Below are 13,029 nucleotides of genomic sequence, written 5' to 3'. Positions count from 1 at the left end.
ATCTTAAAAACAATTATCCATATTATTCTAGTCGGCTACCTTAAGTTTAATTTGCATTTATAATATTTATAATTTATATGATTAAAAAAAATGATACTCTGCACTGTGGGGCGATATGATATTGACACACAAAAATATCGCGATACTATGCTGTATCATATTTTCCCCCCACACCTAACAGATTTAACAACGTTACAGTTAAGATTTTTGCACAGAAAACAGACGAGGAGTTTATAAGATGTGATGTTTTGTTATAAATTAAGCGACCCATCACCATCAGTGTATGCAAGTACAGCTGAAACAATAAGTCAAGTAATTGATTGACGGAAAACTAATTGGCAGCTATTTGGGGTAACACCTAATTTTCATAGTCCGCCTACAAATGCTTTTTAGAGCAGCGGTTTCCAACTGGTGCAGCCACGAGGTCCAGATTTATCCTTAGTCATTAGTTCAAGGTCCAAAGGGTTTAATATATTCAGCATTGTACTTGCGTTTGGACATGTTGTCAAGTATCTGTCTGTTAGTCACTCACTCAGATTGATTGATGGGCGGATGTCATGGTGGTATTGGTTGAATTTATTATTTGTTTTACAATAATAAAAAAAACGTTGGATTTTTATATAAGAATATAAATAAATTGATTTTTTTTTGGGCATATATTGTTAAACAGGTGAACAATATGGCCGAGGATTTCATATCTACTTTAATGTGAGCATCTGGACCATATTTGGGACAGGGGTCCTCTCACATGTGAAGATGCACTGCTTTTCTTTTTAATTTATTCTTAAAATAATTCTGAGGTTTGTTATATTTGTTGTACAAAAAAAATGTGTCACGTTTGGCTCTGGGTAATTGTTGCAGCATTTATCACTATTTTTTTTTTTCAAACTAAAGAATCAATCGATTAATCAAGAAAATAATCATTAGATAATATTTAAAACTGCTGGTCAGCAGGCTGGTTTGTGTCGCAGCATTACTGCACACATTATTGACACAATCTGTGGTGAGATATGCGCAAATCAGATCCTTGAAGTTTTAGGGCAGTGGATGTTTAAATAAATCACACCCAGCTTTTCCAAGTGAAAACGCCATGTGGACACGCTGCTTATTGCCGAGCCGGAGGAGCTGCTGCTGCCATAAAAGTGACGTTATTTCTCCAGACTTCCTTCACACGGAGCTTTATGGCACCATAATGTCATTTGTTATATGGGTAAGTTATCAATGCGTGTGTCTGAAGATGTTTGGTTTTGACCAGGTGGCGCGCGCAACGAAACGTTTTTTCTTTTTAATGGTGGAGATGTAACTTTGACCCTGTCATGCAGATTGGGGACGTGATTGATGGGCCTGCGTGGCTCCACACAGCTTCTCGTTTTTCACAACGTGCCTACAATCAGTGGACAGAGGCAGAGAGTGTGTAATATTGTGGATTAAAACTTAAGATTCTAAATGTTGGGAAATGTTTTCTTATGTTGAAAATAATGTAAAATGTAGAACGACTGAAATAAATTACAGACTTGTCAATTCCTAACTGAAAAAACGGACTGAGTTACAAAAGTTAATATTCAATCCCTGACTAAACTGACTGAATGGAAAAGGCCTTTAAAAATGATCATTGATTTAAAAAAGAATTCTTGAAAATGCAGCTTAGGAAGCTTTGGAAACTGCTTTTTAATTTAAATAATAAAGTAAAAACACACCCGATAAATAAACTTTTATTTCCGTAAAATCAACCAGAATATCTCAGGCTAAATAATTAACTACATTGAACAATGACAGGGCAATGCAACAAACAAAAAATAAAATAAAACACGACCATACAAATAGTCAGAGTACATTCAAAGTGCAGGATTTCATGCCAAAGCATCGAAGTCTGCTCATTTGAGTCCGTGCTGCGTCTCCTTGTGCCTCCTCAGGTCCACTTTCCTCTGGAAACCTTTCCCGCACAGGTCGCAGCCGAAAGGTTTGAAGCCCGTGTGTTTCCTGCTGTGCGTGATGAGGTTGGAGCTCTGACTGAAGGCCTTCCCGCACACCTGGCACTTGTGCGGCTTCTCACCTGCAGCAGTGACGACATCACACAGTTGGGAATGACAGCGTGTGACATTTTTACGCATGACGCACGGTGAGGCGTTATAAAAAGTGGCTGTTTTTTTTTATTAGTGTGTGCTGTGTCTCACCTGTGTGGATGAATGTGTGTTTTTTCATGTCTGACTTTTGGTGGAATCTCTTCCCGCAGTACTGGCACGGATAAGGCCGCGTGTCCGAGTGGATGAGTAGATGCGTGGACAGCGTGGAGGAGCGCTTGAAGCTTTTGCCGCAGATTTTACAGCTGAAGCTCCTCTCCTGTAAAACATGTTAAAGGTCAGTGTGGGAGACCTCAAATATGGGATGTAACTGCAGATATACAGTAAAGGTCAGACTGTTTAAAGGCATTGTGGTGGCAGAAACGTGACCCGGGGCCTTTGCGTCCAGGATGTGGGCCTTTGAGTTAATAAAGCAGCTTGTGCGATAGTCTATTTCCAGTTAGAGGCCTACCTGTGAGTGAACCGCTCTGTGCTGATCCAGGCTCACTGCATGCCCGAAGGTTTTCCCGCAGATCCCGCACTCAAACGGCCGCGTCCCGCTGTGTGATCGCCGCACATGAACCTCCAACCCGTGAGGCGTGGAAAACACCTTTGGAAGAATAGACCGATGACATTTTTACTTCATCAAACTACTGAGGAGAAATATATATATATATTGCTCTCATTGCCACACGGTTTATGTATGAAATGACATTTAAATTAAACTTGTACATAAGAATATAGTGGACATATAAAGTCAAAATCATTTGTAGCATCTCAGCATAGTCACAAACATCCTGACTGTTATGGTTTCCGTCATGTCACGCCTCAGTAAACGCACCTTGCAGCATTTAATGCACTTATAGGATCCGTTTGATTCGATGTTGGAGCAGATGAAGTCATTTTCAGACTTGATTTCCGCACCGCGCGGCTTCTGCTTTAAATCCACATACAGCTCGTCTCCATCCCGCATCCTGCAGATCTGGTGGGCCGTTGAAGAAAAGTCCTGGTAGCATCCGGCTACCGGGCCCCGCTGTGCGTAATGCGGCTCAGCGCCGCCGTCCTCTGCACCGTAGATGCTGCCAGGGGAGTGAGGCTCCCTGTGGCCCTGGAGGTGGCGATGGTACGGCCCCTGGACCAGATGCCTCAGCTCGGAGCCGGAGTACGCCGTCCAGGAGTAAGGGAAGAGCGGGATGTTGAAGTGGTGGTTGTCCTCCGCCGCTGGAGTGGAGCATTTCTCTGAATCTGGAGGTTAATGTGGATCCAGTATAAGTGTGTATTCTTACTGATGAGTGTTAAATGCAGCTCATGGCGTGGCTTAAGATTTGATCATTTGAAAATTGTGTTGGGCCTCACTGGAAATGCTACATGACGTGCGTAAAAGTAACTTTAGATAAAAATAAACTCCTAAATGCCCGCATTTTTAATTGTTACCCCTTATATAAATAGATGTGTGTATGCAATTAGTACAATGACTGATGATTGACAAGATCTTCAAACATATATTTAAGTGAAATAAATTATTAAAGATTAAAAAGTGGGCCTGTCAATAACCAGTATAACTTATTTCAGGATGTCCATATGTTGACTCCAGATAAGTGACGATTTATGTGCTTTATCTTTGTTCTACGTCGACATAATCAAACCTATAACACCAGTATATACGTGTTAACAGTGCTGAAAATGCTCAAAGGCTTTTACGCACTAAAACTAATATAGATTTGTGGCAACTGTTGAAAACTTAAAATCTAAACACACAGGAGCTCACTGGTTTAATGTCACCCTGACAGTTCAAATAAACCAGACACTAACAAACTTTTCTGTGTCTTTTAATGCTTCTTTGAAACTTCTAAAAACAACTATAGAAAAAGTCTGAATGAAAACACACCTGGTGAGGAGGAGGGAGACGGGGGACGCCAGAAATCACAGTCTGAGGACCGGTCACACACGCTGCCTCCGCAGCTCAGCGGGGAGCTGGAGGACAGAGACCCCGGGGACAGCAGCCTGGACCCGGGGGACAGCCTGTCAGCGCCGGCGCTCATATCCTCCTTCGCCTCCAAGTTGTTCTCAAACTCCGCGTGAGATTTGGTCTCTAATGACAGCAGAGGAGGGCAATGAAACTGACTGACTGTGCAACTTGAGTGTATTTGTAAATAGAGGAAATTATATTATGATGATGTGAAGAATCGCTTTTTCAGACAACTATTTTCGTGCGTAATTACGCACAAGCGAACCTACCTGCGCACACGTGAGATAGAATAGTGTCCAGTCTGCTGTAGTCATCGTCCAGGTACCGGGGCTGGTGGTAGCTGTGGGCCCGTTTACTCTTCACCAGGAACGACCTCGGCATGTTTTTAATCTCCTTCAAGTCGGTGCTGCTCAGGTCTGAAATCTTCCGCTCCACTTGACTCCACTCCTCTCCACGCTGCTCTGACTTTATCTCTGGACAGATTGGAACACTATTGGTTGACAGGCGAAACAGCGTTGGGATTTTTGGCAGGCTATTACGCATGCGCAGGGAGGCCGTATCGTTTACCAGGTGTCGCGGGGCAGGTGGCCAAAAGTGGGACCACCGTTGCCTCTGAAGCTGTCCCGGCAGATATGTGATTGGAGAGGACGTATTGTGTGTCTTTAATGGTATAGCTGTAAATGTGACAGAGGCTGAATCACATAAGAGGAAGTTTACAGAGCTGTTTTGAAAGAGTTAGACGGAAGCTAAATCTTTATTATGTTATTAGTATTTTTAAATAAGAAAACCTGAAATTATTCCTGAGATTTTATTCATTTATACGGATAAAGAGTTTTTTTTTTCTTCTATATATCAATTTCTAGTCGGTGTTCCGACTGTTTTAACATCGCAAGCAATTAAAATAAATTAACACCGAGATTGGATTTGCGCGTCTGCATGCTTGAGGTTCACATTACGCGCGTAAAATCCAAATTAATTGAAAATACTATTTGAAAACAGGTCATTTGGAGTCTCATAAAGCAAGATGATTCAAAAACTGGTAACAATATAAGTTGTGATGAGACATATAATGTGGATCCATGCAGGCAGAGCAGGTTGTGATGGATAATGACCTATTTGTTTGACTGGTTGTAAAGTGATCCTGTTAATGAGACGCGCACGGCCGCTCTGCACAACAGCCTGCTGGTGGGGAGCCGAAGTATCCCTTTACAGTTACACTGCTTCAGCTTACCCGCACTGACTCCAGCCTTATTGTTTTACATCATTAAAGCCCCCTCCCGGCCCATACTGCGGCTCCAATTAGGCTGTCCACTGAAAGAAATACAGGACAGGATACACAAGCGCCAAGTGGAATATTAAAAACAAGATAAACTGAGCCACCATGTAGGAAAAAAGTTTTGAGCAGTAATCTGTGAGGCTCAAATCATAGCGAAGATTTGGGCTGTGTTCAAGGTCGGACCAAAGCAAAGCGGTCGCCTATCGATTTTTTCCTCCGATGTGGGAACAGAGTTTGTTTGATGCAGCTGCAACAAGTTTAAAGACCTGCAAGCAAAGCGCAGATAGCCGAGGCATAAAGCTGAAACACATGGCCCATACTCACACACAGCAGCACTGACACTGCAGGTACTCTATCCCAGCTCTGAGGACAAGTCCTAACTCTGTCCACATTCAGTCTGAATGTCAGTCACAGGCTGCAGAGAGACACCAAAAAAACCCTCTGCTTCTCACACTGTGACACACACACACTCTCTCATGCACACTCAATCTAACCCCTCCCTCTCTCATGAAATTAATTTTTATGTTAGTCAGCCATGACAGTCAAACAAAAACACTGATTCATGTTTTGATAAATCCACCGGTGCCATAATCTTTAGACATTTGCATTGTACAAAAATAAATCAGTTCTTTCAGAGTTGATTTCCCTTTCGTTATCAAAAGCTTTACAGCTCACACTGAAAGACAGATCTGAAAGAAATGACTCTTTATTTGTGTAATTATAACACAGACTCTCTCATTTCTTTAACTTCTTTAACTTCAGACCATTTCATGTCTATGTCACTGGCATTTTTCCTCCTCTGTCAGGCCAACAGTTTCATTAAAAGTTGGATTTTGAAGTGTTTAACTTGCTGGAAAGAGTTTAAAAGAGAACTCAGTCTACTGAATTTAACCACACGAGATCTAATTCTCACCTCCCCTTCCAATAATGAGCAGAGAGCAATGGCTTCTCACACAAGCACATAACATCAGACATCACTTCTCCTGTTATATTAGCAGAATATGAGACAAAGTTTATGTCAGATTATTTATAAAACGTGGCAACAAATGCAACATTTTCCCTTGATGCTCAGTCACAACTCATGAAAGACTTTCAACCAGATATTTACTTAAAAGCTTTTAGTTAAAAACACTCTAAACAAGCTTAGTTTGAAATTCAGCTGCTGACTGACTGAATATTCTCATCAGACACAGTGACAGAGTCGCAGAGAAGGACAGTGTCGATGTGACAAAGTTTAAACTCAGAGTTACACACTGACTCAGAACAGGAAACCAAACGCAGAGTCGAGAAGACGCTATCAGTGTTGCCACAGCCTCTTGTCTCTGTGTAACCTTCACCCCACCACCTCTTCCCCCACTGGCCTTGATTCTCGCTCTTTTAGTTTGTATGTGATTGAAATAGAAGCCCAATTGCAGTGATCACAGCCAGGGGTGAGAGGAGGAAGGGGAGGAAGAGGAGGAGGAGGAGGAGAAAGGAGGAGGGGGGGTCTTGTATTTTTGCTTTGCTTTTCGCAGCAGCGCTTGTCTACCTTGTCAAAGGTGCGGATCACAGTCGCTGGGTTAAATAAAGACTTTTGCTGGTGAGCCATGAGGTTATTTTCTCAAGCTCAACCTCAGGGCCCTTTCAGCCCTCGCGAGGATAGACAGAGGCTGCGGGGACTCCTCGGAGTTTTAAATATACCTGAGGCTGCAGCTTTCACACCACATGTGTGTGAATGTTGACAAGAGGAGCAGAGTGCACGGCAGCTTGTCAAAATGTTGACTTGATTTTGACTCTGTGCAGTCTAACGAAAATGGAAGGAGTCTCTGTCTGCATGTCTGTCTGTCCTTTGATTTTCTGGACAACCATTCATCCGACTGATGTTGAACTTGGCGGGTGTGTTGCTCAGGGCCCGAGGAAGTTTAGTATCAGCTCTTCAGATCTACAAGACATGTTTATTAGTAGTGAGAGGGGACCCCTGCTCAATAAACTTATGAACAGCATGTTGGGTACAGCTTGCTCTCCGCCACTAGTTGCAGAACATTCAAGAGCAGATGAAGAAAGAGAGATTGAAGATGTTACACTTGAGCAAAGTCAAACATTTCAAGCATCAGTGAGTGTCCTTTTGTTCCTGGAAAAAGCCAGATGTTGACTTAACTGAAGCCATAAATTGTGTGAACTTTTGCATCCAAATGACATGTATACTCCAGCATTGCTAGGGGATGCAACTATGTCATGGCAGGTGTATTGCTCAGGACTCAAGGAAGCGTGTGAATTTGTTTTGAAAAAGGAGTTCTTGATAAAGTTGCAAGCAGTAACCAGCCCAGTTGCCAGAAGAAAATACTGGCATGCGTTTTATAAGTATCATATCAACGTTTCTAAAGTGATGTAGCTCTGATTACATGTATGTGATCTGACTTTGTCATCGGGAAGTGGAGCGAATAGTGGATAGCAAGTCATCTCGGCAAGATGCCTGCCAAGCTCAGGCGCTGCGGACTACTGTTTGAGACAAAAACACAACAACACTGGTGGTTTTTTAGCGAGACATCACTGTGTTTCAAGCAGCTTTGTAGTCACCAAATGTCTGTTTTTTAGTAACCCATTGCTGTGTTTCCACTGGGGATAGTGCCACAAAGAGCGGTTTATTTCACTAAGACATTGATGCGTTTCCTGGCGGGTTAGTCCCATGAAAAGCGGTTGTTTTTTACAAAATCACTGCATTTCTAGTGGGGATAGTATCACCAAAACTGGGCACCAACTAACAACCCAACCAACCAACCAACCAACCAACCAACCAAAACATGATCTTTTCCTGACCATAACCAAATATTTTTGTGTCTAAACATAACCACAAGGTAACAGCACTGTTGAAATGTAAATTAATGTGAAGTTTCAACATATCTGCTCCATAATAACACACATGTGTAACCTTTTTGAGGTTTGCAGAAACGTACAGTGCTGATGTTTATTCTGCCATTTGGGTTGGAGAATACCAGAGGCCAAGCAAGCGCCCCATTCCAAACAGGTACATTTTCAACAGACGTGTACTAGTAACATTTGCTCAAAGGTGGCCACTGTGGCTCCATGTGACAATTAGGAGATAATGATGCAAACTAGGGCTGGGCAATATTTTGATATTAATATTGTGTAGTGGTTAGAGCACTCGTCTCCCATGCGGAAGGTCCAGCGTTCGAATCCTGCTGGGATTGACGTCAGCAAAGGTATGTGGTTGCAAGAGCTTCCCACCGCCAAATCAAACAGGATCAGATTCCTTAAGGTGGCTTCAGCATAAGCCCTCAGGATAAGAGAGTAACTCTGAGCGAAGTCCTCAGGGTTCCCGATTCCAACCAGGGTGGGGGAGCCCTTCTGTGCAGAAGCTTGCATGTTCTCCCCAAGTCAGAGTGGGTTTTCTCCAGGTACTCCAGCTTCCTCCCACAGTCCAAAGACATGTAGGTTAATTGGTGACTCTAAATTGTCCATAGGTGTGAATGTGAGTGTGAATGGTTGTCTGTCTCTATGTGTCAGCCCTGTGAAAGTCTGGTGACCTGTCCAGGGTGTACCCTGCCTCTCGCCTAGTGTCAGCTGGGATAGGCTCCACCCCCCTGAGACCCCCAACAGGATAAGCAGTTAGGGAAAATGAATGAATGAATGTGACATTAGACTAGACATGGTCTTAGATTTTGGATATCCCGACATCACAACTGTTGTAACTGTTGTAACTGTTCTAGCGTTAGGTCATTTGTCTTTACCAGCTTAGTCATTATATCCACATTGCAGAAATCCCATTGTGTTAATATTTTACCAACAGCCAACTCTACAGTATCATCGTAATATCGATATCTAGATATTTGGTCAAAAATATCTTGATGTTTGATTTTTTCCATATCGCCCAGCACTAATGTAAACACTGGCACAAGTAAGAAAATCATCAAGTCAGTGAGCTGGCTCACTGATTCTGATATCGAGCTAAAGTTTGCTAACATAAGCTAATGTTAGCATCCATATACGATTGGTCATAGCAGGCCAGATAACACCGTTGCAGCAAAACTCCTGAGTGTACTGAGTCAAGCAAAAGTACATCTAAATCCTCATGCAAATTTTAATTTATGTGAGACATAAAGTTATCGTCTTCTTACACACAAATTCTCACTTTAAGTCAGACTGCTGCTGATAAGTGAAACTAAAACAGATTTTGTTCTTGCGGACGGAAAGTCATTCAGTTGACTTTTCTGCAGTTGTACACATCCAGACTTCAGAGAATAATTTAAATCAGTGATCTTTTTAGTCGTACATACTCACACAAAGCAGATTTTACTCAGTGCACTGTGTGAAATGGATTCATGCCATAATAGCTTATTGTGGCTAAACTGACTTTCCCTGGTTTATGTCTCTGTTTAGTCCCGGGCTCTCAGTCTGAGCGTTCACCTCTGCACCTCCACTCTGCTGTGGCATCTCAATGGAAACCACATCATGCTATCTCATCCCCTCACAGGTTCCTTTGGCTCCAGAGCTCTAACCACAGTGTAACAACCCCCTGCCTCCCCTCTTTGAAACTATCTCCGTCCCTTCCCCTCCAGCTGCAATCTGAGTTCACTCCTTTGCTTCAGTTTGAGCTGCAGGCCGCCTGCTTCCCTGCCAGCAGCTGTCCGAGCCTTGTCGAGGCCTCAGCTGGCCCCAACTGCAGCCACCAGATAGGGACTGAGTGTGAACACAATGAATGATTTACTGGACGCCGCTGACCGCAAGACAGTTCTTGTTTCACACAGGAGGTCCGCAGATGACTTGTTTTTCTCGCCTGTACTCTCACTTTAAATCTTGTCGTCCTGCAGCAGTAGGACAGCTTCTGTTTGTAATACTGTACATTGATATTGATATTCATTTGCTACTTGTTAGGATAATTAGTTTGATTTGACTGTTGCCAGGGTCAGCATGGCTGCAGTTTCTAAGAAAAAATCCTTGACAGTGTGACGAATACGGAAGAAACACTAAATAGAAACTCTCACGTCACCAAACAGATGCTTGGATTTATGCTGTAAACACCCCACAAATCACCTCCCCTCATCCATCACTGTGATCAGCAGCTCCCCTTGTTTGCAACCAGCCCGTTTCTGGTTGTAAATTTCTCCCCCCAAACACTGAGAATCTCATCGTTGGGATGTTGGTGTGTGGATGTGGAGAAACCTGCTCGGTGCTTCCTGGTCATTGTGTGTCTGTGGGGGTGAGGCGGCCATTTGAAAGGTCAGAGTTCAACAACAGAGTTAAGCCTGCAGCTCATGTCTTTGTGCATTTATTTACCTCCGTTGTTGAGTGTTTTTAGTCACTTCTTATAGCTTTTGCACTCATTTTAATATGTGATATGTACCCCGTCTTGGTTGTTCATTACATTTTGAAAATATTTCCACCCTGAATGAAATTTCTCCCCAGTGTCTGCACTGCTACAAGTGTGTCTTTTAGCTGATGCTCTCAAATCTGCGGTCTGTCACTTGGATGTATTTTCACGCACAAAACGCCTCTCTGTAAAAACTCGATGGGGTGGAGAAAAAAAAGGCAGGGCTTTCACACGGCTACTTCATCTTTGCACCGTCTCTGCCGTTCCTAAAATATGCTGTCTGGTGTTAAAGTTAGCAGAACTCGGTTTAGTTTCAGCAGAACTGATTTGGCTTTTGCTCAGTGTGTGTCACTGTATGTCATCCAAGACTGAGAACTTTATCGATGTTATTCCACTCTGAAAATATGTGGCAGGTTAACGAGGTGTGTTCAAGATGTGATCACACCTGTTTTGTCTTTGTCATTAAGGACTCTGGGAAAAAGTGGCTGCTGAATTTCACAACGTCTCTGCATGAACATAAATGTAATCAGTGGTGAGAAAAAGAGGCAGGAAAGACAACAGTGTGTTGCTCGTCAACAAAGCACGGTTTTCTTATCTGTGGTGTGCCTGTTAACACATTTGTTCATGTGTGACTTTCTGCAAGTCATCTCTAGTCCACTATAACCTCAGAGTCATCTTCTTTCAATTCTATTTTGTGACTTTTAGGATGGAAACATGAGCATGCTGCACACAAAACAGTTACTGACATCAGCACAGGAGGCAGAGAGCTAAATTTCAAAATGTATGACGGGAAAGTGAAGCTCAAATTAAGCTCAGGAGATGACCATTTAAAGTGCACTATTAGTACTACCCCTTTGTCCGCCCACCACACCCTCCGCCCCCACTGTGAACCCTTATTAACTGCTGACCACTGCTGCAGACGGATGACTGGACAGTTGCATCTCGTCGTTGTGAAATCAGTTCTGCAGAAACACAGCTTGAGTGGCTGCGAGAAAGCTGTCCACAAGAGTGACTTTGAATTTTCTTATCTAATACTGAGAACATCTGCACAGAGAGTGACTGTGAGGGATATTATCTATCTCTGCTCGAACGGAAAAGCAGAAGATCCTGGTTCCTTTTTCTTGAGTCGATGTAGATAGAGCTCACAGATAGACTCACACTGAATTACTGGTTCATCATATGACAGTTTTTGGGAAAGGATTTTTTTTTTCCAGACAACAAAACATGTCAAATGGACCGTTGACCTTTTTTTCTTTTTATAAGAGACTTAAAGCACTGAATTGTGTCAATGAGGTGCAGCTAACATCTAGTTCTACGCACATAAAACGTATGTATCTTATCACACATATTTCAAGTCTGAACTTCTGACTCTATCACTATCATCCTGAGAAAATCACTAGCTTTAAAATAAGAGATGGCATATCCTTAATTTACTCAGATAGCCTGAACTTTTTTTTACTGGCTCTTTACTTGAGTAATTCAATTTAGGCAACCTTAAGATAATTTTCAGAACTACATTTATCTGCTTCTGAGAGTTCAATGAAATGATTGCTACCACTCTCATGTCTGTGCAGTAAATACAAAGCTACACCCAGCGACCACTTAGCCACTTAACATAGCTTAGCATAAAGACTGGAAACAGCTAGCATGGCTCTGAACAAAGCTAACAAAATCAGCCTACCAGCACCTCTAGATCTCACCAATTATTACATTATAGTTTGTTTGTTTACTTCATATGTAAACTGAGGTGTTTGTAGGCTACAGTAGCTAGCTAAGGCTGCAACTAACAGGAATTTTCTTTGCCAAATAATCTGTCAATTATTTCCTTGATTTAGCAATTAGTTGCTTGGTTTATAAAATGTCAAAAAATTATGAAAAATGTCGATCAGGGTTTCCCAAAGCCCAAGATGATGCCCTCAAATGTCTTGTTTTGTCCACAACCCTAAAATATTCAGTTTACTGTCATAGAAGAGGAAAGAAACTAGAAAATAGGCGCTTTTAAGAGGCTATCAGAGAAAAATTCTTTAAACAGATGCATCGATTATCAAATTAGTTGGTGATTAATGTAAGATAACAGTGGCAGATCAAGATTATAAGCCAAGCGGGAGAAACACTTCTGTGCATGTTTAGTGGGCTGCATACTGCGGAAATAAACCTGGAAGCTAGGAACTTTTTATGGCATATGCATCAGGAACCTAAAGCAGGATTTATACTTCTGCGTCGAGTTAATGCCATACCCACTATGTCTGCGTTGACATAGAGCCCATGCTGTACCCTACGCCGTAGGCTGACGTGCACCTCCCCAGAAATGTAACTTCACTACTCTGACCCTTCATTCAATTCAATTTCAATTTTATTTATAAAGCCCAATATCACAAATCACAATTTGCCTCACAGGGCTTTACAGCATACGACA

The 13,029-nt window shown here is 42.4% G+C and overlaps 1 protein-coding gene across 2 annotated transcripts; it reads right to left on the bottom strand.

The window, feature by feature from the left end:
* Positions 1-1,696: 1,696 nt before the first annotated feature.
* On the bottom strand, positions 1,697-5,743 carry gfi1aa (growth factor independent 1A transcription repressor a). 2 transcript variants are annotated; one of them, XM_050032794.1, is made up of 7 exons: positions 5,630-5,743; positions 4,299-4,502; positions 3,949-4,152; positions 2,902-3,305; positions 2,533-2,670; positions 2,175-2,340; positions 1,697-2,053 (listed from the first exon to the last, which is right to left on the bottom strand). In XM_050032794.1, the coding sequence occupies exons 2-7, from the start codon at positions 4,408-4,410 to the stop codon at positions 1,875-1,877; spliced, it is 1,203 nt and encodes a 400-aa protein (XP_049888751.1). In that variant the 5' UTR covers positions 4,411-4,502; positions 5,630-5,743; the 3' UTR covers positions 1,697-1,874. The 2 variants fall into 2 exon arrangements, with proteins under 2 accessions (XP_049888751.1, XP_049888750.1); XM_050032793.1 differs by lacking the exon at positions 5,630-5,743 and having other exon boundaries at positions 4,299-4,638.
* Between the last annotated feature and the right edge of the window lie 7,286 nt (positions 5,744-13,029).

This window comes from Epinephelus moara, chromosome 21, assembly GCF_006386435.1.
Source record: "Epinephelus moara isolate mb chromosome 21, YSFRI_EMoa_1.0, whole genome shotgun sequence".
Taxonomy (NCBI): Eukaryota; Metazoa; Chordata; class Actinopteri; order Perciformes; family Serranidae; genus Epinephelus; species Epinephelus moara.
The sequence above is the reverse complement of the archived record's forward strand: the minus strand, read 5'-3'. Positions and strand labels throughout refer to the sequence as shown.

Coding starts and splice junctions, on each gene's coding strand:
- gfi1aa (XM_050032793.1), bottom strand. CDS start 4,572: ATGCGTAATAGCCTGCCAAAAATCCCAACGCTGTTTCGCCTGTCAACC. Junction 2,341..2,532: donor ACAGAGCGGTTCACTCACAG/GTAGGCCTCTAA, acceptor CATGTTTTACAG/GAGAGGAGCTTCAGCTGTAA. Junction 2,054..2,174: donor ACACACATTCATCCACACAG/GTGAGACACAGC, acceptor TCACTGCTGCAG/GTGAGAAGCCGCACAAGTGC.